At 37.7% G+C, this 26748-nt stretch overlaps 1 protein-coding gene across 7 annotated transcripts in view; it reads left to right on the top strand.

Moving 5' to 3' along the window:
• Positions 1-24833, top strand: part of tab2 (TGF-beta activated kinase 1 (MAP3K7) binding protein 2) — a 36156-nt gene extending 11323 nt beyond the window's left edge. Inside the window, exons 2-10 of one of the 7 annotated variants that reach the window (XM_048208392.1) lie at positions 9934-10102; positions 10414-10473; positions 12608-12649; positions 12740-14192; positions 16141-16301; positions 16941-17034; positions 19950-20048; positions 22672-22785; positions 22916-24833. In XM_048208392.1, the coding sequence (XP_048064349.1) occupies positions 10001-10102; positions 10414-10473; positions 12608-12649; positions 12740-14192; positions 16141-16301; positions 16941-17034; positions 19950-20048; positions 22672-22785; positions 22916-23052 (2262 nt within the window). In that variant the 5' untranslated portion in view covers positions 9934-10000 and the 3' untranslated portion in view covers positions 23053-24833. Of the gene's footprint in view, positions 1-9933; positions 10103-10413; positions 10509-12607; positions 14193-16140; positions 16302-16940; positions 17035-19949; positions 20049-22671; positions 22786-22915 lie in introns of those variants that run through there. The other 6 variants (XM_048208389.1, XM_048208394.1, XM_048208391.1 and 3 more) reach the window with 6 other exon arrangements.
• Positions 24834-26748: the final 1915 nt, after the last annotated feature.

Here is a 26748-nt window from a genome sequence, read left to right as displayed (position 1 = left end):
GCTATGTATGACAGTCTTTTGAAGACTGTGATTGGTTTGTTGTCCAAGGAGGAAAATAAAGATCGCTTTTAGTAGGGTCTATTATAAGCCTTATCCTTATTATAAGCCAAATCATCACTGCTGCATAATTGCATTTTTCCAGTTGCCAAATATGTTGATGTAGTGATTACTTCCATTTCTGGTGCTATGGCATTTCTGCGCTGTCAGAGATGTTAGGTGTCACCATAATAAGATCGTCACAAACATGATCCCTGCACAATCTAATGTGTAGCGTCTTATTAACTCACTGTCATGCATTGTGTGCAACACATTGCTTCTCCCACTTCACATTTCATCCATTTTCTTCACTGCTAAAGAAACTCTTCAGCCTTTTAAAAGTCCTCGTCCGTACTACTGACAATTTTGGACCTTAAGAACTCTTCCTTTATTCTTTACTAGGATTTGTATTTGATTTTAAGAGGAAACGCCCACATTTTTAAGAATTCTCTTAGAATTGTCACTAGAAGCAACTCTTTGCAGTAAGATTTTTTTATGAATACTTGCCCAGATCTGTGCATTAAGACTTGCACTGTAAACACAGCCTTTCTGCGCATGTGCAGATACTGAATTCAGTTCTCTTTCACATCATATTGCGCTAATAGTTTTGTTTAATAGTGCAGGGACATTTTCTTCCCCTTATCACAATTTTTTTTTTTTCAATTTGCTGTCCTTTTAACCCCAAGCCCCCATTAATTTCTGATCCTGCTGTGCACAACGAATACCAAAGAGGCTCCACAAAGAATATGTATTACGTAGTTATAAATATGTTGGAGACAAATTGTAGTTTAGCATCATGTGTTTATTGCAGTTTTACAAAAACAGTCCTCTGCCAAAGCCTCGAGCTTCTGCTGCCTGGATGTTTATTTTTTCCAGTTTAGAGTTGGTAAAGTTTGTGAAATCACAGGGAGTTTAGGATTACAGTCAGACTGAAGCAGTGGTTCATTATTTTTTTATGAACACCTTAGTCTGGACGTGAATAGTGCAGTTGTAGCTTGGCTGTGTCCAGCATTTACAGAGTTTATTTGATTACGGTTGGCCTCAGTGCCGTGTGCTCGCTCCGAAAGACAGATGTGATGTAGACAAGCTCAATTACACAAAACCCTGCTGTAGCTCAAATATACCTGCGCATGTAAATGTACTTACTGTGGCTGTACAGCGACTTTAACTGACTACACCATGACAGCCAAATATAGAAACTAGAAGTGTACAGCACTGTTTTACACCCTCCGCCATGCTAGTCAGCTATAGCTGCTCGTGCAGTAAACACAACCACACAATACAGTCAGAGCTCTTTGTGCTAAAGCTACATTATAATGCATCATGCTTCTTGTAGGGGTGGGTGATATTATTTCATGATATGAGTAGTTTTAATTCAAGGTAACAATATAGATAGTAGTTCCAGGCAGGTCTTGACTGCATTACAGTTCATTATCACTTCACCAGATGACTTCAGTTATTACAAATGCATTCTACAGCAGCAAAAGAACCAAACCCCCAACGACACTGACCAACAAATAAATATTGTAAACAATAAAGCTCATACTAATGTATAAGAACCGGTTCTCTGTTCACAACCTTATTATTAGTGCGTTCTTAAATGTGTTCTTAAAATCTAAATTCATAATAATGATTAATTCATGGTATTTTGAAGTGTCCACAATAACATGGGCTGTCATGATTCCTCGATTAAATTAGAGTACTCGATTTAAAAAAATTAAAAAATCCTTGAGTGCAATTTACCATATTGAGCAACCAGCAAAATGCTGGAGTGGTGCATTCCACAGGCGAGAATCAACGAACCACATTATTAGACCATTTTCTAAGGCTGCACGATGTATTAAAACCATTCAAAACTATACTATAGCATAGTGCTATTGTGAATTAACAAAGGTTGCGATTCACTTGCTTTTAATACTTTATTTGAACCAAATATTATTGCCTCATTGTTACACGTGCATATATATATATACAGTACAGTCCAAAAGTTTGGAACCACTAAGATTTTTAATGTTTTTAAAAGAAGTTTCGTCTGCTCACCAAGGCTACATTTATTTAATTAAAAATACAGTAAAAACAGTAATATTGTGAAATATTATTACAATTTAAAATAACTGTGTACTATTTAAATATATTTGACAAAGTAATTTATTCCTGTGATGCAAAGCTGAATTTTCAGCATCGTTACTCCAGTCTTCAGTGTCACATGATCCTTCAGAAATCATTCTAACATGCTGATTTGCTGCTCAATAAACATTTATGATTATTTTCAATGTTGAAAACAGTTGTATATTTTTTTTTCAGGATTCCTTGATGAATAGAAAGTTCAAAAGAACAGCATTTATCTGAAATACAAAGCTTCTGTAGCATTATACACTACCGTTCAAAAGTTTGGGGTCAGTAAGAATTTTTATTTTTATTTTTTTGAAAAGAAATTAAAGAAATGAATACTTTTATTCAGCAAGGATGCATGAAATCAATCAAAAGTGGCAGTAAAGACATTTATAATGTTACAAAAGATTAGATTTCAGATAAACACTGTTCTTTTGAACTTTCTATTCATCAAATAATCCTGAAAAAAAATATTGTACACAAATATTTTGTACAATTGTACACATTAAATGTTTCTTGAGCAGCAGATCAGCATATTAGAATGATTTCTGAAGGATCATGTGACACTGAAGACTTAACGTTTTATATGTAAGTCATTTTAAAGGCTTAGATATTTGCTTGGGTCTACTTTTATTACCACAAAAATATCCGAACTTGTACAGTGCCTGTCAGAAGTTCTTGAAAGAAGTATTTTCTGCTTACCAAGGTTGCATTTATTTAATCAAATACAGTAAAAACAGTAATATTGTGAAATATTATTGCAATTTAAAATAATTTTTCTATTTTTTACAGCTGCCTAAATGCATCAAACTGACCCACGAATGTATGTAAGAATGTATACAATTTCTGTATGCACATTTCACAATTAATCAGCATGTTGAAACTCTGCATGCATGTTCATGACCCAAAATGAGAAAGTCACAAAATGTCAAGAAAAAAAACGGGTTAACCAGCATTTCAGTCAACTCAAAAATCGAAACATAACACAAGGGTGTTAATGTCAGAATGTTGATCAGGTGAAACACAAACCACTTGTTTTTAAATATTTCCAAATATGTTTGAGAACTAATTGGAACTACAGAACATTAAAAAGGAAACAGTCTTGTTTTGTACATTCAGTTTTCATCATTACACACACAGCCATTAGATTCTTGTTTTAAAGTACTGACAACAATAGGCTCAGTGTGCGTCGAACATTATTTTCCAAACCAAACACTTGGCTTGGTAAATAAACACAGATACATTTTTTTTGGTAAAGTGATAGTTTTCTCTAAGGGAATTGGAATCACTTTTTATTATTCATTTGTCTGATGGCCAACAAAAACACAAAAACTCAACAGATCAGATCTAAGGACTTCACTAAGCAAGAGATCTTTGATAGTCAAATGTAACACTGAGTCACACTAAAAAAAAAAAAAAAAAAATCCCACTACAAGACAAACCAGCTGTTCATATTGGTTGTCATTGTAACGAGGGTGTGTATATTCACCATTCATGAGACTTCAGCTATAGATATTGATAATAGTGCAAAAAAAAAAAGAGGAAAGGGTGGCATATGTACTGCTTAAATCTGTCTCTGCAGGTATTAGAGTTAAGCACCGAATGTGATCCCATTAAAAAAAAATGACTGGTGACAGTTAACCTACTAACTTCAGATTGTTTGGCAACATTTGACATGCTTTATGGTCTTTTGCACACTAAACTTGAAGACATGCATACCTGATGATAGGTGCATGACACACACAACACAAACATTGCTCAAAGCAGATGTTTTGCATTTTGAACTCCATTTGTTGAGTTTGCAGACAATACCTTTTTGTGATAAGCTCATAGATGGCCGAGAGAGAGAGAGAACTATGCTAAATGCAAATAAAATATAACATTGGCACCATTCACTGCCATTATATGAACAAGCGCAAACCAGACATTTTTGTTGTTGGAGGCTCAGTACAAGAAGTATTGCACACTTGTGTGGACTTTTCCACTGAAATTTCCACGAAGGTAAAAGTGGTTTGAACATGTACATGTTGCGGCAGATGATTGCTTTAGTAGGTAGTTTATGACTTTGATTTATATATCTCAGTGGATATCAGATAATCATTCTTACAATTTGGCTTAAACCATGCCTTCTGTACGGTGGCTCAGTAGTGCACAACACAACGAAATTAAAAAAGCAAACATAAGTTCAAAACACAACAAAATCAAGCCACAACACAACGAAATCAAGCCATAACACAACGGAATCAAGCCACAACACAACGAAATTAAAAAAGCAAACATAAGTTCAAAACACAACGAAATCAAGCCACAACACAACGAAATCAAGCCACAACACAACGGAATCAAACCACAGCACAACGAAATCAAGCCACAACACAACGGAATCAAACCACAGCACAACGAAATCAAGCCACAACACAACGGAATCAAACCACAGCACAACGAAATCAAGCCACAACACAACGAAATCAAGCCACAACACAACGGAATCAAACCACAGCACAACGAAATCAAGCCACAACACAACGAAATCAAGCCACAACACAACGGAATCAAACCACAGCACAACGAAATCAAGCCACAACACAACGGAATCAAACCACAGCACAACGAAATCAAGCCACAACACAACGGAATCAAGCCACAACACAACGAAATCAAGCCACAACACAACGGAATCAAGCCACAACACAACGGAATCAAGCCACAACACAACGAAATCAAGCCACAACACAACGGAATCAAGCCACAGCACAACGAAATCAAGCCACAACACAACGAAATCAAGCCACAACACAACGAAATCAAGCCACAACACAACGGAATCAAGCCACAACACAACGGAAATGCTCCCGACCACTTGGGGGCTCTCAGAGCTCGGTAATGTTAGTATTCCTTGCCACTGTTCTATAAAGTTGACAGTCTTACAAATATATCAATACCATGATTAGTTTTAAGTATGTAAACATTGTATATCGACATTAAATATTAATTAAAAATCAACTACGTGCACAATAGCTTCATATTTATACCTGTGAAAGATTTGACGCACTACCACGGCGCATGAAGGGAACGTCTGCCAATTCCACCAAGTGGTTAAAACGTATAATTTGTATTCATTACAATGACTTTGTTTAACATTTAAAAACAGACATGTTCAAATTCCAAAGCTTGTTAGTTCATGTTGGTAAGACTGACAAGCTTTGGAATTTGAATATGTCTGTTTTTAAAATGTATAAAAGTAATTTTAAAGAATACAAATTATACGTTTTAACCACTTGGTGGAATTGGCAGACGTTCCCTTCACCATGCACCGTGGTAGCGCGTCAAATCTTTCACAGGTATAAATATGCTATTGTGCACGTAGGTGATTTTGAATTAATATTTCATGTTGATATACGGTGGTTACATACTGTTAAAACTAATCGTGGTGGTTTTGATATCACTGCCGAACAGTGGCAAGGAAAACTAACTTCACTGAGCTCTGAGAGCCCCCTAGTGGTCGGGAGCATTTCCGTTGTGTTGTGGCTCGATTTCGTTGTGTTGTGGCTCGATTTCGTTGTGTTGTGGCTCGATTCTGTTGTGTTGTGGCTCGATTTCGTTGTGTTGTGGCTCGATTCCGTTGTGTTGTTGCTCGATTTCGTTGTGCTGTGGCTCGATTCCGTTGTGTTGTGGCTCAATTCCGTTGTGTTGTGGCTCAATTCCGTTGTGTTGTGGCTTTATTCCGTTGAGTTGTGGCTCGATTCCGTGGCTGATTCCGTTGTGTTGTGGCTCGATTCCGTTGTGTTGTGGCTCGATTCCGTTGTGTTGTGGCTCGATTCCGTTGTGTTGTGGCTCGATTCCGTTGTGTTGTGGCTCGATTCCGTTGTGTTGTGGCTTTCCGTTGTGTTGTGGCTCGATTCCGTTGTGTTGTGGCTCGATTCCGTTGTGTTGTGGCTCGATTCCGTTGTGTTGTGGCTCGATTCCGTTGTGTTGTGGCTCGATTCCGTTGTGTTGTGGCTCGATTCCGTTGTGTTGTGGCTCGATTCCGTTGTGTTGTGGCTCGATTCCGTTGTGTTGTGGCTCGATTTCGTTGTGCTGTGGCTCGATTCCGTTGTGTTGTTGCTCGATTTCGTTGTGTTGTGGCTTTATTCCGTTGTGCTGTGGCTCGATTCCGTTGTGTTGTGGCTCGATTCCGTTGTGTTGTGGCTCGATTCCGTTGTGTTGTGGCTCGATTCCGTTGTGTTGTGGCTCGATTCCGTTGTGCTGTGGCTCGATTCCGTTGTGTTGTGGCTCGATTCCGTTGTGCTGTGGCTCGATTCCGTTGTGTTGTGGCTCGATTCCGTTGTGCTGTGGCTCTATTCCGTTGTGCTGTGGCTCGATTCCGTTGTGCTGTGAACTTATGTTTGCTTTTTAAATTTCGTTGTGTTGTGCACTACTGGGCCACCGTACTTCTGCCTTTTCTTATGAAGTTACCAATTATTGTGGAGTAACCAATTTTTATTTACTCGCCAATGCAATTTTTTTTTTTCTCAATTTTCTCATGTTTGCCTTATTTTGAAGTGTTAATTTTGGACCTGGTCTACAACAACAATTTTGGGATGCGCTTATGTTTCGTTCAGTCTGTTGTGTGTTCATTGTTAGGGTGTGGCAGACAGGCAGCAGTTCGTTTCGTTGAGCTGTGGCTTTGCCGAGGGCGATGGATGGATGGGCTGTCTGTATCTCAAACAACCAAGCATTAGAGGCACTATATAAAAATCGCATTGCTTGTGTTTTGCAACTCTTAAAGTGTTTCAAATGGCCTCTTTAGCCTTGGGGTAGAAAACTGTACATTTCCTATTGAGCAAACAGTGAATTGGCGTTTTTTTTTTTCTCTCTTGTTTTTAATTTGTGTCCTCCCTCTTTCTTTTTCCAAAACAGATTGCACAACAGTTATATACATGCAAGAACTAAGGCAGTGGAATAGTCCCTGGGCTAATAGATGAAATTAGTTTTGCCATGCAGTGTGAAGCCGTTTTTTGTTTTCTCATAGTGGCAGCTTCACAGAAAACCCTGCTTTCCCAACTGCGTAGGAGGTTAATCATAGTTTTTCAATAGAAGTTATCAATTAGGTGCCAATTTACATGAGCTAATATTCTGCATCACTCACTAAGCAAGCTTATTGAAGACTAATAAACAGTCAGTAATAGGTTTATAACAAAAAAACACATTACAAGCAATAGGACAAATAAATACAACAGAATAAAGATACAAATTAAAAAAGTTTTTCAGGAAGTTTTTCTTTGACTAACATATGAGAGCAGTGGCACCAGCTCTGGGGAAGAGGCGTGAACAGAAACTAGGCTAATTAAGTGCAGTTACTAACTATATTTTATATTTTGTCTCATACAAATGTCTGAAAGTAAAGCACAGAGTTTGAGTTGAGCTGCAGATGTGCATTAACAGTAACAAACATCTGACAGGAGAGGGCGATATTTCGACACAAACATTCTACGTGATATCCCTGACCAAAATCTACTTGTTTCATGTCAGCTAGTGAGATGTTGCCTTAAATAAGTTGTTCACACATTAATCACACTGTTGTTGATGATTTATTCATTACCATTGCAGCCTCTTATGTGTTGTGAACCCATCCTGTGCCATGGCCATCCTTGATGTTTCAAACCCTGATCTTTATGGTTTCTTTATACATCAACTACATTGTGATTTTTTTTTTTTTGAGCAACTTTAAGTAACTGTAATCATATATTTGCTAGCCTTGCAATATAGTTTGGCATTTTTTTCTAAATTGTTCAGCATTAATTCAGTGATAGTTCTTTAACTCTCTTTAATTCTTCTTGTAGTCTTGTAACATTGCATAACACTTTTGTTTTGCGACACTGTGTTTGTTGTAGTCCAAAGAGGGCTTTTCTGTAGTTTTCAGTTTTATTGTTTCTGCATTCCGTTCTCAGACAGTTGCATCTAGTTGAGTTGATTTGTAAACCTCCATTTGAGCAAAATCTCTTTGGGAAGGTTGCCAATGTTAATTATAATAAAACCGGTATAGCTTGGTGCACAAACTTTCTTGGTAAGTTTTGTAATCCCAGTACATTTAGGCTACATTCACACTGCTCAATTCCCATTTTTGCTCAGATCTGATATTTTTGTGTAGAGCTATTCACATTGTTTTTTAAATGTGGCCAATATTAGATTTCCAGTGTGAACAGATCATGGCCTGCATGCACAAAAGAACGATACAAACAGGGTTGCCAGGTTTTTACCACAAAATCCACTCAATTGCTTCTCAAAACTAGTCCAAAGCTAGCCCAATTGCAAAATATCGCGTTAGTGCGGTCACTTCAACCCATGAAGTTGCAAAACAACCCTCGGCAACAGTGAAAACGTAACACAATTCTGCGGGAAAATCACAGACTTGGCAACAAACACAGCGTGCTGTTGTATGAAAGCAAACACAGAATTAAAGTAAGTGATTATACATTTATTAATTGTGTGATCGGCCACGAATGTTGATCTCAAGTAGGGTTGCAAAATTCCGGGAATTTTCAAAGCTGGAAACTTTCCATGGAAATTAACAGGAATTTTTACCCTGACATTCACACAGCACACTACTTACTGCAGGGCTATTGAGGCCACACCCCCCGCATGCACTGTGCATTCCCCCAGTCCATAACATGCACATTTGATCAAAAATACAGAAAAAACGGTAAAATTGTGAAATATAACTACAATTCAAAATAATGGTTTTCTATTTTAATATACATTAAATTATAATTTATTTCTGTGATGCAAAGCTGAATTTTCAGCATCATTACTCCAGTGTCACATGATCCTTCAGAATTTATTCTAATATGCTAATTTGATACTCAGTTATCAATGTTGGAAACAATATTTTTTATAATCTGTGATACTTTTTTCAGGATTCTTTGATGAATAAAAATGTAAAGAGCAGCATTTATTTATATAAATTTATGTAATTTTTTTTTTTTTAAAGAAATTAATACTTTTATTCAGCAAGGATGTGTGAAATTGATAAAAAAAAGTGATATTAAAGTGATATTGTTAGAAAAGATTTCTATTTTGAATAAATGCTGTTCTTTTTAACTTTTTATTCATCAATGAATCCTAAAAAAATAAAGTATTACAGGTTCCAAAAAAATATTAAGCAGCGCAACTATTTCCAATATTGACAGTAACTGAGTATCAAATCAGCATATTAGAATGATTTCTGAAGGATCATGTGACACTGAAATAAATAACACATAACAACTGCTGCAATAAAAATATTTATTTTACATATTTACTAAATTAGAATTAATTGAATGCGAAAGAGAAATTTCATGTTATGACCAAACAAAATGTTTATATTTATGTTTGTATATGATACGTTTTATATAAATATTAGAAACTTCTATACATTTCCCAAAATTTCCAATTAATTCCCATAAATTCTTAAGTTTCCAAATTGGAATATTTCCAAAATTCCCCCGGTTAAGTTCCCGTGGAAAGTTTCCAGAAATTTACCGGAAACTTTCAGCCCCTTTGCAACCCTAATCTCAAGTGATTTAAAAATCGCATGAATTTCCGATATGTTCACACTGCGGTCGCATTACAAAACATCTGACCTGTACTGGATTTAAGTTTTGGGAAAACTGGCAAAATCAGCACAGTATGATACTATTGTTGATTTGATCTTTCCTAAAGTGTTTGATTAATATATTGGATTACATCTGTCCCAAATTTCTAGTGCTTATCATTTGGATAGTCTCACAAATATGCATTTTTGTCTTCTCTTTTATTTTTATGCAGAAGATGCTAAGATAGTACGCTAGCGTGCGTGCTGAGGTCAGGTCCGTTCTGTTTTGGCAGTAGACGAATGGCACAGGGAAACCAGCAGATTGACAACCAGGTTCTGCACCACCTGCAGCAAAAGTTTCCAGAAGTTCCAGAGGACGTGGTGTGTGAGTGTGTCCTACAGGTGAGTTAGACATCCTCCGCTTGCCCATCTAGAAAGGCTGTGTCCTGTGTGCGAATTATACAAGGATTATCAAATGTGTTTCTGTAAGCCTAAGTACTCTGTACATCCTTTTGAAATTCGTCTCACATGTCAAAAATTGTCTTTTGGCGACCCAGCATAATTTGTCTCATAACTATTAAGTTAATATGAAATAAAAAGTGACATAGTTTATTGTCTTAATGCAATACTTGGTGTAATTGCGCAAAATTCATCAATGCATGTTGTACAGACACAACTTTACGCTGATGTCACTAACCCCTGTTATTTTACAGCCCCTCCCTTCAAACCACCTGTCATGTAGAGACGGCGTTCCACAATCTAGCCAGTTCCTGGTGAATAAAATCAAATTTCACACTACATTTGCATTGTAGGTTTTTTTTTGCATTTGCTTTAATTTAGCAGATGCTTTTATCTAAAGCATTGATTCCCAAACTGGGGTAATTCATCCAATATATATTTTAAGGCAAATAAATTGAAACATTTGCCAATTAATTTATTATAGAACAAAATTGAAAATCACTACTAGGGAAAGATGTCCCCCAGGGTGAACTTTCCAGCTTTTATCTGATTTTTTGCAGAATATATAAAATATATCTGAATTAGCAGTAGGAGAAAAATTCTTTGCATCACAATTTTTTTTCTGCAACAATTTTCCATCAATTCTTAAAAATTATATAACTGATTCTGAGTTTAATTTTTTTTAACCACAGCTGTACGATGACATTTATGACAGACAGCCATTCTCCGCTTGCTGCCAATTCCACAAAAAATACTGAAGTATCTAAATGTCCTAAAGATCGTAAATGTCTAAACAAATTACTAGTGCAATCACTGTGGGAAACCTAGGGTTGTGCTCAGTATTTCTACGCTTGCAATGTGCAGTTTCAGGCGTATTTCATTATTTTCTCTTCCAAATGCACGACAGATGCATCATTCATGTTGTTTGGAGTGCAGTATATATTCAATACACATACATTCATACTCACTGACTGATGTTATTCAGTTGACCTGTGGAGTATGATGAACAATGAGTAATGATGTTTGAAATGTACATCTAATTCATGGAATTATTAACTTCATGAATTATAATTATTATTAAATAGGGTTGGAAATTGTAAGACATTTTCCGATTTCGGTTCTGCCTAACGATTCCGGTTCCGATTCCTTTAAAATTATTAAACGACCAATAAAACATAGTAGTAAGGGGAAATAAATACACACTACTCAACTCAAACAGTCCTTTTGTGTTTATTATACTTGTAAAATTAGTTTAACAGACTGTTAATCTCAACAAAGTAGGAAACACTTTACAATAAGGTTCATTAGTTAACTACATTAACATGAACTAATAATAAACTGCATTTCTCTGGCATTTATTAATCTTTGTTAATGTTAATTTCAGTATTTACTAATACATTATTAAAATCAGTTGTATTTGTTAACATTAGTTAATGCACTGTGAACTAATATGAACCAGCTATGATTTTTATTAACTAAGGTTAACAAAGATTAACTAGTACAGTAACAAATGCATTGCTCATGGTTAGTTCATGTTAGTTGATACATTAATGTTAACAAATGAACCTTATTGTAAAGTGTTTCCACAAATTCAACACCTTTTTAAGATGCGTAAACACGCAAACAGAATATTTTTGTTAGTTGGATTCGTAAAGACTTCACTTGTTTCTGAAAGAATGATTAAGTGATAGATACATTTTTAACAGTAATTTGTTGGCGTAACAATGCAATCAATAGTCGTTATTTGAAGCACACAGTTACTTTCAAAAGGTTTTTATTTTGAACGGTAGCGTAGACGTCAGCGTTTATATCTGAATAATAAACTTTTGTATACTTCTGTGATAAGTGGAATATTTGCAACAGAAATTATGATACTGGGTGTTTGAAAAGATTAAATTGTTCATCTAAACATGACAACTGCTCTCTCTAGATCAGCGGCAGTGCGAAAGCAGATTTGAATGTCACAATTTTATTTTTGTCAGAGGTTTAATATACACGGGCGAATCTTTGTCATTTAGGAATTAGATAATGTGGGTGATGAAATCGAGAACGCAATCTTTTAAAGATTAACCGTGCAGTTTTGTGCTCTCTCTCTGCATTGATATCTGACATATATGAGTAGCACGAGAGCTTTTCAGTGCATTTATTACTATAATAATCATGAGGTGAGACGTCTCTATTAAAGGATACACTCCACGCACTTCGCCCACCCATTCAGAACCGAAACTTTGTGATGGTACTTTTTAAAAACACTAGAACCGGTTCTTGGTTCCCAACCCTATTATTAAATAAAACAATAAAATGAGCAGCAACAACATGCCTCTGGGGGGTCTGTTGCTTCCAAATCTGAGGGGTGGGGCATCTTATCCCAGAGGTTTAACTTTAAATTTAGCTTCCACCCCAGAGATACCTGAAGCTGAAAAATTTGTCTCACTCTTCTTTCCTCAGAATAAGAACGATTTGGCTGCATGTTGCGAGTACCTGGCCAAGGTGAGTCCTGGTTTTTTGTATAGTGAAGGCAGCCAGAGTTTGACAGATCTTCGCAATCACATGACCCAACTCAACCTCGGCGTCTCTCAGAATACCCATGGTGCAGTGCAGCGAGATGTAGTAAGGATGAATGGCAGCAGGACTCTCACCCCCAGTGTGAACGATGGGCCTTTAAACGTACTGTCTCCCCTCTCTGAGTTCTATCAGCCTGAAACGCCGTCTGTGCCTACACACACGCCCACAAGCCTCAGTGCATTCGCTGCCATGGAGTCCACTCGTAAGCCGCAGCCTCCTCAGCATCTTGGCCTTTACCAGGTTGGGGGCAAAGGTCATGGACCACCGCCAACCCCACGCTTCAACCCAATCACAGTGACGCTCGCGCCCAACACCGGCCGAAATACACCTACCTCCCTGCACATACATGGAGGGCCTCAGTCGGGTCTGAACAGTCCAAACTCCATCTATATTCGCCCATACGTGACCCAGCCAGGCTCAACGCGACAGGTACAAGGACGAGCGCAGTACAGTCCCACCTCCCAGCCTGCCCAGCAGATCTATCAGATCACTCATCCTGCAGCTTCCCAGAGTTCGTGGAGCGGCAGCCAGCATCAAACCTCACATGTATACATGCCTATAAGTTCACCTACCAACACCCAGGCCCCCTCCATCCCCTCGGCTGTGGCGTCACAGGCATCCTCTTCGTCACCCTCGCCTTCCTCATGCTCATCTGCTGCCTCCTTTAGCCAGTATAACATCCAGAACATCTCAACTGGGCCACGGAAGAATCAAATTGAGATAAAGTTGGAGTCTCCACAGAGGATAGCTGGTGGTTCGAGCACGGCCACCGCTACGCTCCTGCGTTCCGGTTCTGCCCCACGAGCCACCTGTAGCTCCACATCTTCATCCTGTCCATCGTCATCTTCGCTGGCTGCCAGCACGGGTCCTTCTGCCCCGATCTCAATTGGAGGTGCTGGGCTCAGTCGCAGCCAGCCCACGGTGTATATCTCTGCGTCCCCACCCGCTGCTGCTACTACCCCATCGGACGAATGCGCCATTGTTCCCAACACCCCTCGCTCACAGCCCAAGTTCTATATTTCTGCAAACACATCAGCCGATGATGGAGGGGGAAGGAACCCGCCTACAGTCTATATCTCGGCCAATCCAACACTTCAGAATTCTGCTGGTCTGCGGGCTTTAGGAAGCCAGGTGAGCATGGGACCTGCATATATACACCACCACCCACCCAAATCTCGTCCCTCTGTGGGAGCTGGAGGGACTGCCACGTCTCCTCGTGTGGTGGTAACGCAGCCCAACACCAAATACACATTTAAAATCACTGTCTCCCCCAATAAACCGCCAGCTGTGTCTCCTGGAGTGGTATCGCCAACGTTTGAGCCAACTAACCTGCTCAGTCTACCTGGCGATCACCATTATGCAGAGCCGGATCCCCTGTACCAGTCTGACCCGCTTTCACCTCACCGGGACAAAAGCTCAGAGCCTCGCAGACTCAGCATGGGTGCTGACGACGCTGCGTACACACAAGGTACGTTCATCTCTAGTATTGAATAGTATGACACATATTATTGTTCTTTTAAATGCTTAGCGAATGGTGGGTCATGCTTTATTTTGACAGTCCACTTTAGACATTCTACTAACTATAAGTAACTTTGCAACCATCAACTAACTCTCATTATGCTGCGCTCACACCGAATGCGTTTGGGGCGTCAAATTCGCGTCAGATGCATCTAGTTGGACGCTTGAACATTTTGAAGTCAGACGCGCGTCAAATTCGCTCTATTCGCGCGTCTAAACAAAGTGTGTTCAGACGCGAATTCGCTTCATGGAAGGGGCTTCCATCTCTTTCTGCACAGATCCTCTGAATAAACAAATCATCTTGTCAGTTGGAAACTAGTAGCGGCAATTTAACTCTGTTATGCCAGCCAGCTTTTGCTAGCTAGCAGGTGGGCTAGTATCAACGGCTAAAATCATGCAAAGTGTTTTAACAACTAACCAGATTGTCCGATTTCTTTGCTTATCCTCTTTCAGGCAAGGTCCTTTTTAATCCTGTCCCGATAAAAATATGATGACACATCATGGGTGGCCACACACAGCAACTATTATCTTTGTTCTGGTCTCCACCGCTGATCACGTCATAAACACGTTACTACCAAAGCAGAGTCCCTGATTGGTTCAGATTTTTCAACTCGGGCGCCTAGGGCGTCAGACGCTCAATTTGTGCGTCAGATGCGTCAGGCGTGTGAAAGCTCAATTCGCGGCGCGCCATTCACGCGTCAACGGCTGATTTGCGCCGCGCTAGACGCTTGATTCGTACCGCAGGACGTCTAGACGCGCGTTTACATTGACTTAACATGTAAATCAGACGTCCCAGACGCGTTCGGTGTGAACGCAGCATTAGAGTATTAGTAAACTGTTAGGGTTAGTAGAATTAGCTGACTTGTATTTGCAAAGATTACTGATAGTCAGTAGAATGTCATCAAAATAGGCCTCATTTACACTGCAGGTCTTGATGGCCAATTCCAATTTTTTTTGACTATTATCCGATTTTTTTTTTTTTTTTTTTTTTTTTTTTTTTTTGACAACCCACTTCTTTTAAAAGTGACCCATATCCTATATCTGCATTTACACTACACTTTGCGAAATGAACCAAAAATTGCATTATGATATCAAGAAATCGCAGGATGTGTGCAAGAGGAATAATAGTCAGGTGGTAGAACTTTTGTTATGCATGTCAGAGGTTCGGGGTTTGAATCCGCCCTCGTATAGGTTGTTGTTACTCATTAAAATCAATTGCGTTCTTCAGTGATTTTATATCAAGGGCAGGGACATGTTTGTGTGCATTTTATTTTGTGGTTTCACTGGAACGAATAGGGAGTCTCCACAACGGGACTGAAGCACGTGTCTGTGCACGAGCCGCCATCACTGACAACAGCAGTATCGAGCACTCGGCATGATTTCAAAAGCAAAACATTTCAGCATTTCACCAAATTGCCTTTTATTTAACACAAACAAACTAAATTAATACTTTTACTAGTCAACTAGATATGTTTCATTTGTTATAGATATATCTGCACTGTGAAATGTTTCAAACAAGTCACTTTTTCAATGAAGTACAATGGGATGGGAATAACCGATCTGTCCGCTTACACTGCATGTGCAAATGCGCATATCCGCTTCATATCAGATTTATTTCCACACATTAATGAGGCCTAAAACCGATCGGAGAATATCAGAATCTATGCATTTTTTCCTGCCTATCCCATCTGTACCACATGGGGGGAAAATCGGAATTGGGTCAATTGAACCATGCAGTGTAAATGCAGCCATAAAGTGTTAGCAGATATTAAGCAGACGGTCTACTCTAATGACTGCTAATTGAAATGTAGTACTCTTTATAGTTAATACAATGATTGTGATCAGTTTTGTACATGAAATTTTGCACGTAGCTGATAATGTTTTATGTGAATTTACAGCTTTGCTAGTGCATCAGAGAGCACGCATGGAGAGATTGTGGCATGAATTAGAGCTGAAGAAGAGAAAGCTGGAGAAGCTGAAAGAAGAAGTCAACGAGATGGAAAATGACCTCACAAGGAGACGACTGCAGCGCTCCAACTCAGTCTGTCAGATACCATCTGTACGTTATTGTACCTCTTAATTTTTCTTGCACACTAACTAGTGCTGTCGTGGTGCAGGAATTTCCCTTGCGTTGATTTTAAGTGGCTCAGTATTGCGATATTATCAGTTTAAAAACTGAAAAACTTGGATAGAACAAAGGAAAGTAAACTAGACACTTGAAACTAATACATAACTATTGCAACAAACAAGGACATAGTCAGTAACCTATGAACCCGAAAATAAACAGAGTGGGAAAACAAGAACAGAATGTTAAAATAAGGGTCCACATAGCAACGTAAGCCTGACAGTTCTGTAACTGTTAGTTCCCATCCTCACTTTCCAAGACTGTTGATATTTCCCAATAGTATCAGCACTGCTTGTCTCTGCATGTTCTAGACAGGCTGTCATTCAGCGCAGTTACATTGTTACGCCACTAGGTACAAGATACAGTTTTTGAGCGAGTCATTAAACCATTCAGACATGCTGCTTCATTCATTAATGAAACAAGGTGTTGAAATTATTTTAACTGAGCACCACTTTACATGCCTCAATCAACCAGCAATGTATCGCCATGGTAATGCTAAAGCTTATGCTTCACCTCATAGAGACCATGCACTTTTGCACACTTCTTCTTATTTATTTTTTATTTATTTTTCAGATTGAGGAGATGCAGCAACTGAGGTGTAAGAATAGGCTTCTACAGATCGATATTGATTGTTTAACCAAAGAGATTGACCTCCTTCAGACAAGAGGTGAGTACCATGCTAGCTGTCTGCAGCTTTTCAGGAAATGTCCTTATGTGGCATTACAGGGCTCCAGACAAAAATAATGAGTTTAAAAATTAAACATTCAGAAGACCAATTACTTTTAGTTGACAAATTACACAATAACTCACTTCTGTCACTTCTGTGGGCTGTGATGAAGGGATGTTTTAGTGCTAGAGATCGACTGATAATTGATTTAACAGATTTTTTTTTCCTGATATTTAAGCATTTTTCCATAATCTGGTATCAGTTTTGTAATATCGGATTTACCTGATAAATGGCGCTATCTTGTGTACATTTTGAGAATTGCACGCAAGATCACCATTAAAGCGTTGTGTCTGAAACACAAGTGGTGTTCAAAGGTAAAATAACTTGCCTCCCTTACTTAATCAACTTTATTTGACATAACAGCCATTAATGCACAAATGAGATGTTAAATGCTTGATATATAGTTTAAACTTGGCACTAAAAAATAAGAGATTAACTCACTGAGGCATGACCCAATAGAGATGTAACTTAATATGAATTAAATAAAACACCCATGAATAAGTGCGCTGAATTGAATTCTCTCTCTGTTGTCTATGCTCATCATCGGTCTAATGAAGTTGCATTCATAGTCCCTTTCACTCACCAGGTTGAGGCTCAGAAATGCATGGCCACCATATGCGACTCTTAAAATATCAACTCGTTTATATTAACATTTACTATATAACCTTTATTTTTGCTGTTAAACATATAAATAATTACAGATATGTAGAAATTAAAGGGTTAGTTCACCCAAAAATGAAAATTCTCTCATTAATTACTCACCCTTTTGTCGTTCCACACCCATAAGACCTTCATTCATCTTCAGAACACAAATTAAGATATTTTTGGTGAAATCAAAGAGCTCTCCAACTACTCCATAGACAGCAATTTAACCACCACATTCAAGGTCCAAAAAGGCATTAAAGGGTTAATTCACCCAAAAATAAAAAAAATATCCCATGATGATCTTCTTTCAGACGAACACAATCGGAGATATATTTAAAAATAAACTTGCTCCTCTTAGCTTTTTAATGGTTTTGAATGGGGGGCCACACTTTGAAGGAAAAAATAAAATCATCAAAAAGTAATCCATACGGCTCCAGGGGGTTAATAAAGGTCTTCTAAAGCAAAGCGATGGGTTTTTGTAAGAAAAAAAATCCATATTTAAAACTTTACTATTTAACTATAATAACTAGCTTTCAGCAGACGGCCGTATGCATCGATTTGCGGCGGAAGATTAACCTCTGACCCGACGCATGACGTAATGACGAAAGCGGAAGTGCAGAGGGTAGAGCAAAACGAAACACCAGTCATGAATTAGAAGACTAAAATGAGAAATTGTAAAGAAAAATGTCGAAGGATTTTGATATAAGAGAAGAGGATCTTGAGTTTGTTGTTTGAACCGCGAGAGGCGTCTAAACTATACTCCTACATCCTACGTCATACATCGGTTACTCATTTGGTGCACATTGACTTGCACGTTATGCTTATGGTCATCCGCCGGAAGCTTGTTATTTGAATTTATAAAGTTTTAAATATGGATATTTTTCTTACAAAACTGCATCGCTTCGCTTCAAAAGGCCCCCTGGAACTGTATGGATTACTTTTGCAACCCAGGATGGCTTCAGGATGAGTAAATCATTGGATAATTTGTTATTTTTGGGTGAACTGTCCCTTTAAAGACATTGTTAAAGTAGTCGACATGACTACGGTGGTTCAACCTTAACTTTATGAATACATTTGTGTGCAAAAATGAAACAAAAACAACAACTTTATTCAACGATTTCTTCTCTCCCATGTCAGTCTCCTACGCAGTTGACATACTGAACACAGTGCAGACTTCTGTGTTTACGTATTTTGTTTGTATTTTGTTTTGTATGCAGGAGGAAGTGAAAAAGGCTGTTATTACAATTGTCAAAAACAGAAATAAAACAATAAATAACTACCTCTGTTTATCATTTATCGGGCACATAAACCTACAAATAATCGGTGTCGGTTATACAAAATCAATATCAGTCTATCTCTATTTAGTACATAGACTAATATAATTTAAGTTATATGAATTAATACATTTTAGTGTAAATGAGTTCAAAATACCAATAACATGTAGTTTTTTTTTTTTATACCATTCAATTATCATTGAATACCATTATTGATTTATTCTAGAGATGCACTATATATTGGTATTGGCCAATAAATTATCATTTTTAATGTTATCGATCCGATAAGAAAATTAGGCCGATATATTAAAGCCGATAGATAATGTATTATTTCCTTCATCTGACACACTTCAGATGCGCGTCATGATGATTTTGAATTGCTTGATATGATTGGAAGCACATCAAAAAGGAAGATGCAGTCAAGTGCAACACGTGCAGCACAAATCTGTCATATAGGTTACATAAATTTATAATGAGAACACGACTGTAAAAGAACGTGAATTCTTTGCCCCGTGTTTCAGAGGTTACTGTATTGTCTATGTTTGATTTATTTTGAAGTGTTTTATTGGTAAGCCTTTTGTTTTTGTAATCAGGCTCTCAACGTATATCAAAATTTGGATTTAGATTTATCGGCCAATATATTGGTTATCGGCTTTGAAATATGAAGAATTAGCAATTGTTGCATCAGCCAAAAATTTCATAGCAGTGCATCCTTAAATTACTCAAATATTTATGTATCTTTAATTACATGTTTCATATGAACAACCATTCCATAAATGTACTAATGTAAGTCTCACAAACTTGTACAAAAGTACACATCACAGTATTGGTTTGAATTTGAATTGGACCCAACCAAAAAATGACTTGTCTTGGCTTGTCTTATTGGGCCTATTTTATGCAAATGTGTTTTTGACCGCTTGTTCTTCTGATTTTTAGGACCAGACTTTAATCCCATTGCAATTCACAATTTTTATGACAACCTTGGATTCTTGGGTCCTGTACCTCCTAAACCGCATAAAGGTTCTACAAAACAAGGTCAGTAGTTAAAGGAATAGTTCACCCAAAAATGAAAAATATCCCATGATTTACTCACCCTCAAGTCATCCTAGGTGTATATGACTATCTTCTTTCAGACGAACACAAGTTCTATGTTGTATTAAAAAAATATCCAGACTCTTCCAAGCTTGATAATGTTAGTGAATGCCTTTCCTGATTTTGAAGTCCAAAAAAAGTGCATCCATCCATCATAAAAGTAATCCATATGACTCCAGTGGGTTAATAAAGGCCTTCTGAAGTGCAAGAAGCTACATATTTTAGTTTATAAAGATTTAAATATGGATATTTTCTTATAAAAACCCATCACTTCACTTCAGAAGGCTTTTATTAACCCTCTGGAGCTCATGGATGTCTTTTATGATGGATGGATGCACTTTTTTTGGACTTCAAAATCAGGAGTGCCTGAATCAGAGATTAAAGGCATGTACGCAGCTATTACTCATCTCGTTATAATATTAGGCAAATAATAAAACGGGCTAATATAGGGCCTATCATTTATGACGTTATGCTGTGTTGCTAGCTATTACACTTTGGGCAACAATATTCAACAACTAGCTTACCTAATCAGACAGTGAGATGTGATTTTGTAACTTTAAAAAAAAACAAATGTGACATCTTTCACTTTATTAATATTTTTACTGTAAGGTTGTGCAGTTTTGGGGGATTTATGGTATTTTTTTTTTTATATTTTTCTCAGATTGTGATAATTTAATTATATATGTTTTTATAAAATAGAAACATTTTAAAATCCACTTTAAAAAAGATGTACATTTCATTCATGGTGATAGACATGAAAAATGTGCCTTGGTTTAGTGGACGATTGCTGTCATCTACTGGAAAGCAAACACTTTTAAAATAAAAAAATAAAATAACATGAATTTTTAACTCACTAGATGGCTAGAGGATTACACAGTGGTTTTTCATTTAGGCCTAGATTTATGACATTTAGACATTATAAAATCATTATTATAACAATAAAATGACTCTATATCAAAGTTTAGCATTTTTTGTTTTAAAGTATGGGGGGTGGTTCGCCCAGGGCACAATACAAGCAAGAACCGCCACTGCGTCTGAAATGAGGGTCATAAGGGGTTTTTGCACCGAATAGTTCTAGGAACTAGCCACTAGGATAATTTCCCAAGAACTAATTTCTCCCCCGGGCCACGCTCCTGGCTGCATTCGCACTGGAAATAGGAACTGTTTCGAGGCAGAGAAAAGAACACAACACTGCAGACAACAAGTAAATGCTGTTTTCCATGTTTGTGAGGTATAAATGTTTACACGGCTTTTTAAAAATGCCAGGTGCCGGTGTTTGACATGCGTTTGACCAATCAACGTACACTTATGTCACTGGTAGTTCCTATAGTGCTGGTTTAGACCCTACTCTGAAGTAGGAGCTAATAGAGGGTATGGATCAACGTCACTTTCTCGCCGGAACGCGCTCCCTCAGCTGGACCGAGTGGCAAAAGAACCTGCTGCGTGACTGGATTTAATAGGGGAAACTGCGAAAATGCGAGTAAAACTAACGATTACACTAAAGGTTGGACTCGAAAGTGTTTCTTACAACTTGTCAAATAAACCTAATCCATGGATATTGACATGCAGCCAGGAGTCGTGTTTCCTGACATGTGCCTGATTTCAACGTTGGGGAAATACATAAAGCAAATCTGCCTGTGAATATTTTATATAACTACAATATAGGTAGGTCTAAATCCGAGTGATCACTTATATCAATGTATATATATATCGTCATATTGTCCAGCCCTAAAACTTGTATAGTGTTTGTCAGTGGACACACAATTATGCAGAATATAAGATGGAAAATATTTGTCAACACAATAAATAACAATAAAATACATAGGTATGATTTTACCTCAAAATCCAACAATTTGACACAAAATGATAACTGCAAATCCATGTTTCTCTGCTGGAGTCCAGCTGTTTCTGTGAATTGCAGTGATCCATTTGCTTCTTTTTTCTGTAGCTTTCGGCAGTCTTTAAATATATACCTCAAAACTATTTGTACAGTCAATCATAAAGCTCTTTCCCGTTTTGGATGTGTTTTGTGTGTTTTTTGCAGCATTCACGCTGAAAACCAATCCTGCCGCTCAGTCTTTTGTCACTCAGTGGGCGTGATCGCAGTCCTAAAGGTCGACGGTGACGTCACATGCATACCCTCTATTTAGTTCCCCCAAAAGGAGTTCCTAGAACTTAAATCATTCCTAGTTCCTGCGGTGCAAACACTGCAAAATCCTGGTACTTCAGCTAATAGTTCTAGGAACTATGAAAAGGTTCCTCCGGTGCGAAAGCACCTATATACATCTCGGATGGCTTGAGGATTAGTAAATCAAGGGATAATTTTCATTTTTGGGTGAACTATCCCTTTAAGAAACTTATAATCTCATCTCATCTACACTTTCAATACAATCTTTTTGCTTCTGCTTCTCTTCTTTGATGTTATACATCTTATTTTCTGTCATTGAAACCTTGAAAGATTTTATTTCACTACCTCTACATTTGGTTCCCATCCTCAGTTTCTTTCTCTGTCTTTTTTTTTTTTTATCTGTTGTCAATCGACCCATTGTGTTGCGATGCCCATCAGCTGTGGATCACACAGGTTCTCTAGACAGGAGAGGGCGCAAAATAAACGTCAGCTCCAAGTTAAAGAGAGACCCGTCTCTACCTCCTGTACCACCTTCTATGGCTGTATCCATGGGTGGGTCTCTGTCTCTCTCTCTCTCTCTCTCTCTCTCTCTCTTTCTCTGCACTTCTGCCATTTCCCCCTCTTTCCGTCTAACTCAGATCTGCACAGGCTTTGATAACGATTTTGCTGTGTTTTATTACAGAGGGCAGTAGGAATGTGAGGGTCATGCCGGAGCCTGAGGAGGATGATGGAGTTCAGTGGAGCTGTACTGCCTGCACCTTCCTCAACCACCCTGCCCTCAACCGCTGTGAAGAGTGTGAATTTCCACGGCATTTCTGAGCCACACACACACACACACACACACACACACAGTACATGCAACATACACAAACGTGTCGACAGCCACCGTTTTGCCTCCACCAGGAAATCATGGACTCGTCTGTTGGAGGTTTTCTATAAAGCTTCCTCTTTCCCCCACAGTGTCATTGTGTGTCTGTTTGTCTTGTGATGTCCACTGAAGACTGGATGATGTTTACAGCTCTTTTGTCTCTGCACAAAATGTGCGCTTCTGTGTCGAGAGGGAGTTTTGTGTGTCGCGTGGGAGATCAAGGGAAGTTTCGCCCGCTTGATCCATGAAGAGGCTCAGTGCTGCCAGTGATATTAACACGTTTATTACGTCCGCGCGGTTTACACGTGTGGCTACGGATGCCAGTGTGCCTTTTTTCATGGGAACAGTTCCTGACTGCTCTATGAACGCTGTTCCCAAAGGATCATGAGTGGAATCTGCTAAACTCTCAAGTCTTTTGTTTGGTAAATGAAAAATGAAAAACAAACAAAACAAAAACAAACAAACAAAAAAAAAAACTGCATGCTTTAGATGTACAGTTTACAGAGGAGTCCCCGCCACACAGATTTTACTGTACATAGTTTTAGAATGAGCTTCTTCGATGCCTATTTTCTTTCTCAAGATTTCACATGTATTTCCTGTAAGTATAGCTTTATAGACTTCATTTATTTCTATGTGGTGTTGTTTTTTGTTTCTCAGATGAGAATGGTTTCCCATCGAGAGCTTTTGTGAGAACTTAAAGGGATGTTAAAATGTGCAACAGCGAACGACAAAACGATGCTCTTTGTCAAGCACTCTATCCAGTGTACGAGCTGCAGATGCAGCAAAACTGAAAAAGATCTAGCTTTTATTAATAAGGTACTTGACCTCAGAGCGGTCAAAGGACTTCACAGGAAATCCATAAAGCCCTCGGATAATACATGCTTTCCTATGTGACAACTGGAATGTAGGTTTACTATTAGGAGAATTTATACCTTTGTGCCAAGAAATTAATGTTGCTATGCATTGATAACGCTTTTCAGATTATTTTCAGTAATGTGGGTTTGAGAGAAAAGACTTTGTCTTATAGTGCCCTCCTAACAGTGGATGAGTATTTGCAAGGGCTTTTTAATACTCGCCGCTAGCCTTTACGGCTCAGGTTTTGTAAATTGCCAAAGCACAGGAAGCACAGACCATCGTGTCCCTGAGTGTAGCTCGATATTTCACAATGTGCCTTCAGTCTTTATGTGGTTCTGTTACGGATCATGTGCACGGTGCCTTCGCTTGCAGATGTTACACAATTGAAACAGGTCCTTGGAAATGTTTTGTAACTTTATTAGTTTATTGACCTAAACTTTATTTCAGAAAGCAATAGTTTCGTCATCCATCCTTACAAGAGTGCTAATGCACAAGTCGTGCATTGAAAAGTTGAATGAGGTCGTTATTTATGAAACAAATGAATACACAATTTCCAAATGCTGGTTTCTGGTATCCAGGCTAAAAATAACTTTGCTGTGGAGAAAATTTATTCAGTCTACGCTTTGTTTCCGAGATGAGACTATTTTTGGCTCCAAAAACATTACTTTCTGTGGTAGTTTCACTAACTTTAAAAAAAAAAAAAAAAAAAAAACAACCAAAGAAATAATCAGATCTGTCTGTCATGTTTATGGATTTTAAAAGAAAAGGGGGAGAAAAAGTATTTGGATATCCAATGTTTTTGATCTTAGCTGGGAAAACTGTCTTTGTAATAGATAAGTTATTTGTAAAAAATAAAAAAAATAAAACAAAAAATAAACTTGGTCTGCTTTTGCTTGTTTTTTTTTTTTTTTTTTTTTTTTAATCTTTAAACTAACTCTTTCCCCAGATTTTCTGTTGATCCATGTTTTCACTGTTATACAGTAGGGGGCGCTAATACACATCATCTGAAGGAGGACCGCATCTCTCGATCAAAACACAGGCGAAGAAGCAGAAACAAGCGATAAAAGTAGTGCTTGCATGTAATAACGCAATCATCTAACATTAAACAGCATATAAATCAAAACTGCCTAACGTTAGTGAATGAAAGGTCGACCCATAAAGAGGAAACGACTGAAGTTTTTGGGGTGTTTCCTGGACTGTCTATTCCATCTATGTTTTGATCATAATTTTGAATCCCATTCGGACAGTCTTTGACAAAAACTTGAGTTTCTCAGTTTTTTGTTCAAAATGTTGCCTTTTTTTTTGGATGAAACTTAATGTGTTGATGTTTAAATACAGAGGCTCTGTTCTTTCTTTTGATATATTGCTTGTTCAGAAAATCATACAACAAAATATTCCTGGGGCCATGAAAGTTTTGTGAAAAATTATCAGAAATGCTGGCAAAAAAATACTGGCAGGGAAAGAGTTAAAGTATAGTTCTTCAGGCTTCAGGTTGAAGTTGAAAAATTATTTCACACCATATATGGTACATCCTGTAAAAACAGCACATTCCAACTGTATGTTGTCACTTCAGTTTCAGATGATTCAAAACTGTATCCAATCCTAATTGCATTAAGAGCATTTCCTATAGTCATTTTAAGGTATTTTTTATTGTTCCTATCAAAAAGACAGGCTCCAAAGTAGAACATTAATGCAACAAAAGTAAACATCTGTGATCACTGACACAAAAAGTAGCAAACCTGTAAGCATAAAAAACAAACTGAATGACCTTGTGATTTCCAATGCATGAACATGGATATAAAATGACCTGTGAATGCCAGAAATTTTGGTGACCTACTTAAATTCAGTTGCAGCAATAATTAGGACATATAGAATGAGCCATAGTGTTTGACCTTTTCAACACGAACATAAATTCAGGGTATATTTATGACGTGATATTATATTATTTATTGTTTCAACACTGTTACTTTAAAGCTGCAGTCTGTAATTTTTGCCTCTTTGTCGCCATCTCTTTTTGAAACGTGCAATTGCAGTTATTTGTGGAATTATCATCTTTATGTGGGTTGTACATCGGCATGGATGAATCTAATGTTTGCTGTCAGTCACCACATTGGTCATACTGTACTTCAGAAACACTGATTCTGTCTTGGACGTATGACCAAAATACGATTTTTTACTGGAAAATGTCATCTGAACAAGTAAGTAACAAATCTGCCACTTTTGTTCTGACCTACTGAGGGGAAAAAAGCATTACAATAAATCACGCTGCCAATGGTGATTAAATCTAATGATCGCTTAGCTCGGATCACGTCAAACCATGAAAATTATTATTGTTATACTTTTCTCTCAGATTGTTAACGTTAACAACATCAGCATTGCGTGACTGTGTAGTGTATATTAGTGTTACCTGTAGATTTCAATTTCTGTAGCCACTCAACAGTTCAAAGTCTTTTGCTTTAGACTACAGGTGAATTTCCAGTAGTCACTGATGATTGTCATATATACACACACAGGTGCTGGTCATATAATTAGAATATCATTAAAAAGTTGATTTATTTCACTAATTCCATTCAAAAAGTGAAACTTGTATATTATATTCATTCATTACACACAGACTGATATATTTCAAATGTTTATTTCTTTTAATTTTGATGATTATAACTGACAACTAAGGAAAATCCCAAATTCAGTATCTCAGAAAATTAGAATATTGTGAAAAGGTTCAATATTGAAGACACCTGGTGCCACACTCTAATCAGCTAATTAACTCAAAACACCTGCAAAGGCCTTTA

This window comes from Megalobrama amblycephala, linkage group LG11 (genome assembly GCF_018812025.1).
Source record: "Megalobrama amblycephala isolate DHTTF-2021 linkage group LG11, ASM1881202v1, whole genome shotgun sequence".
Taxonomy (NCBI): Eukaryota; Metazoa; Chordata; class Actinopteri; order Cypriniformes; family Xenocyprididae; genus Megalobrama; species Megalobrama amblycephala.
Note: the sequence above shows the minus strand (reverse complement) of the source record. Positions and strands in the feature narration are given on the sequence as shown.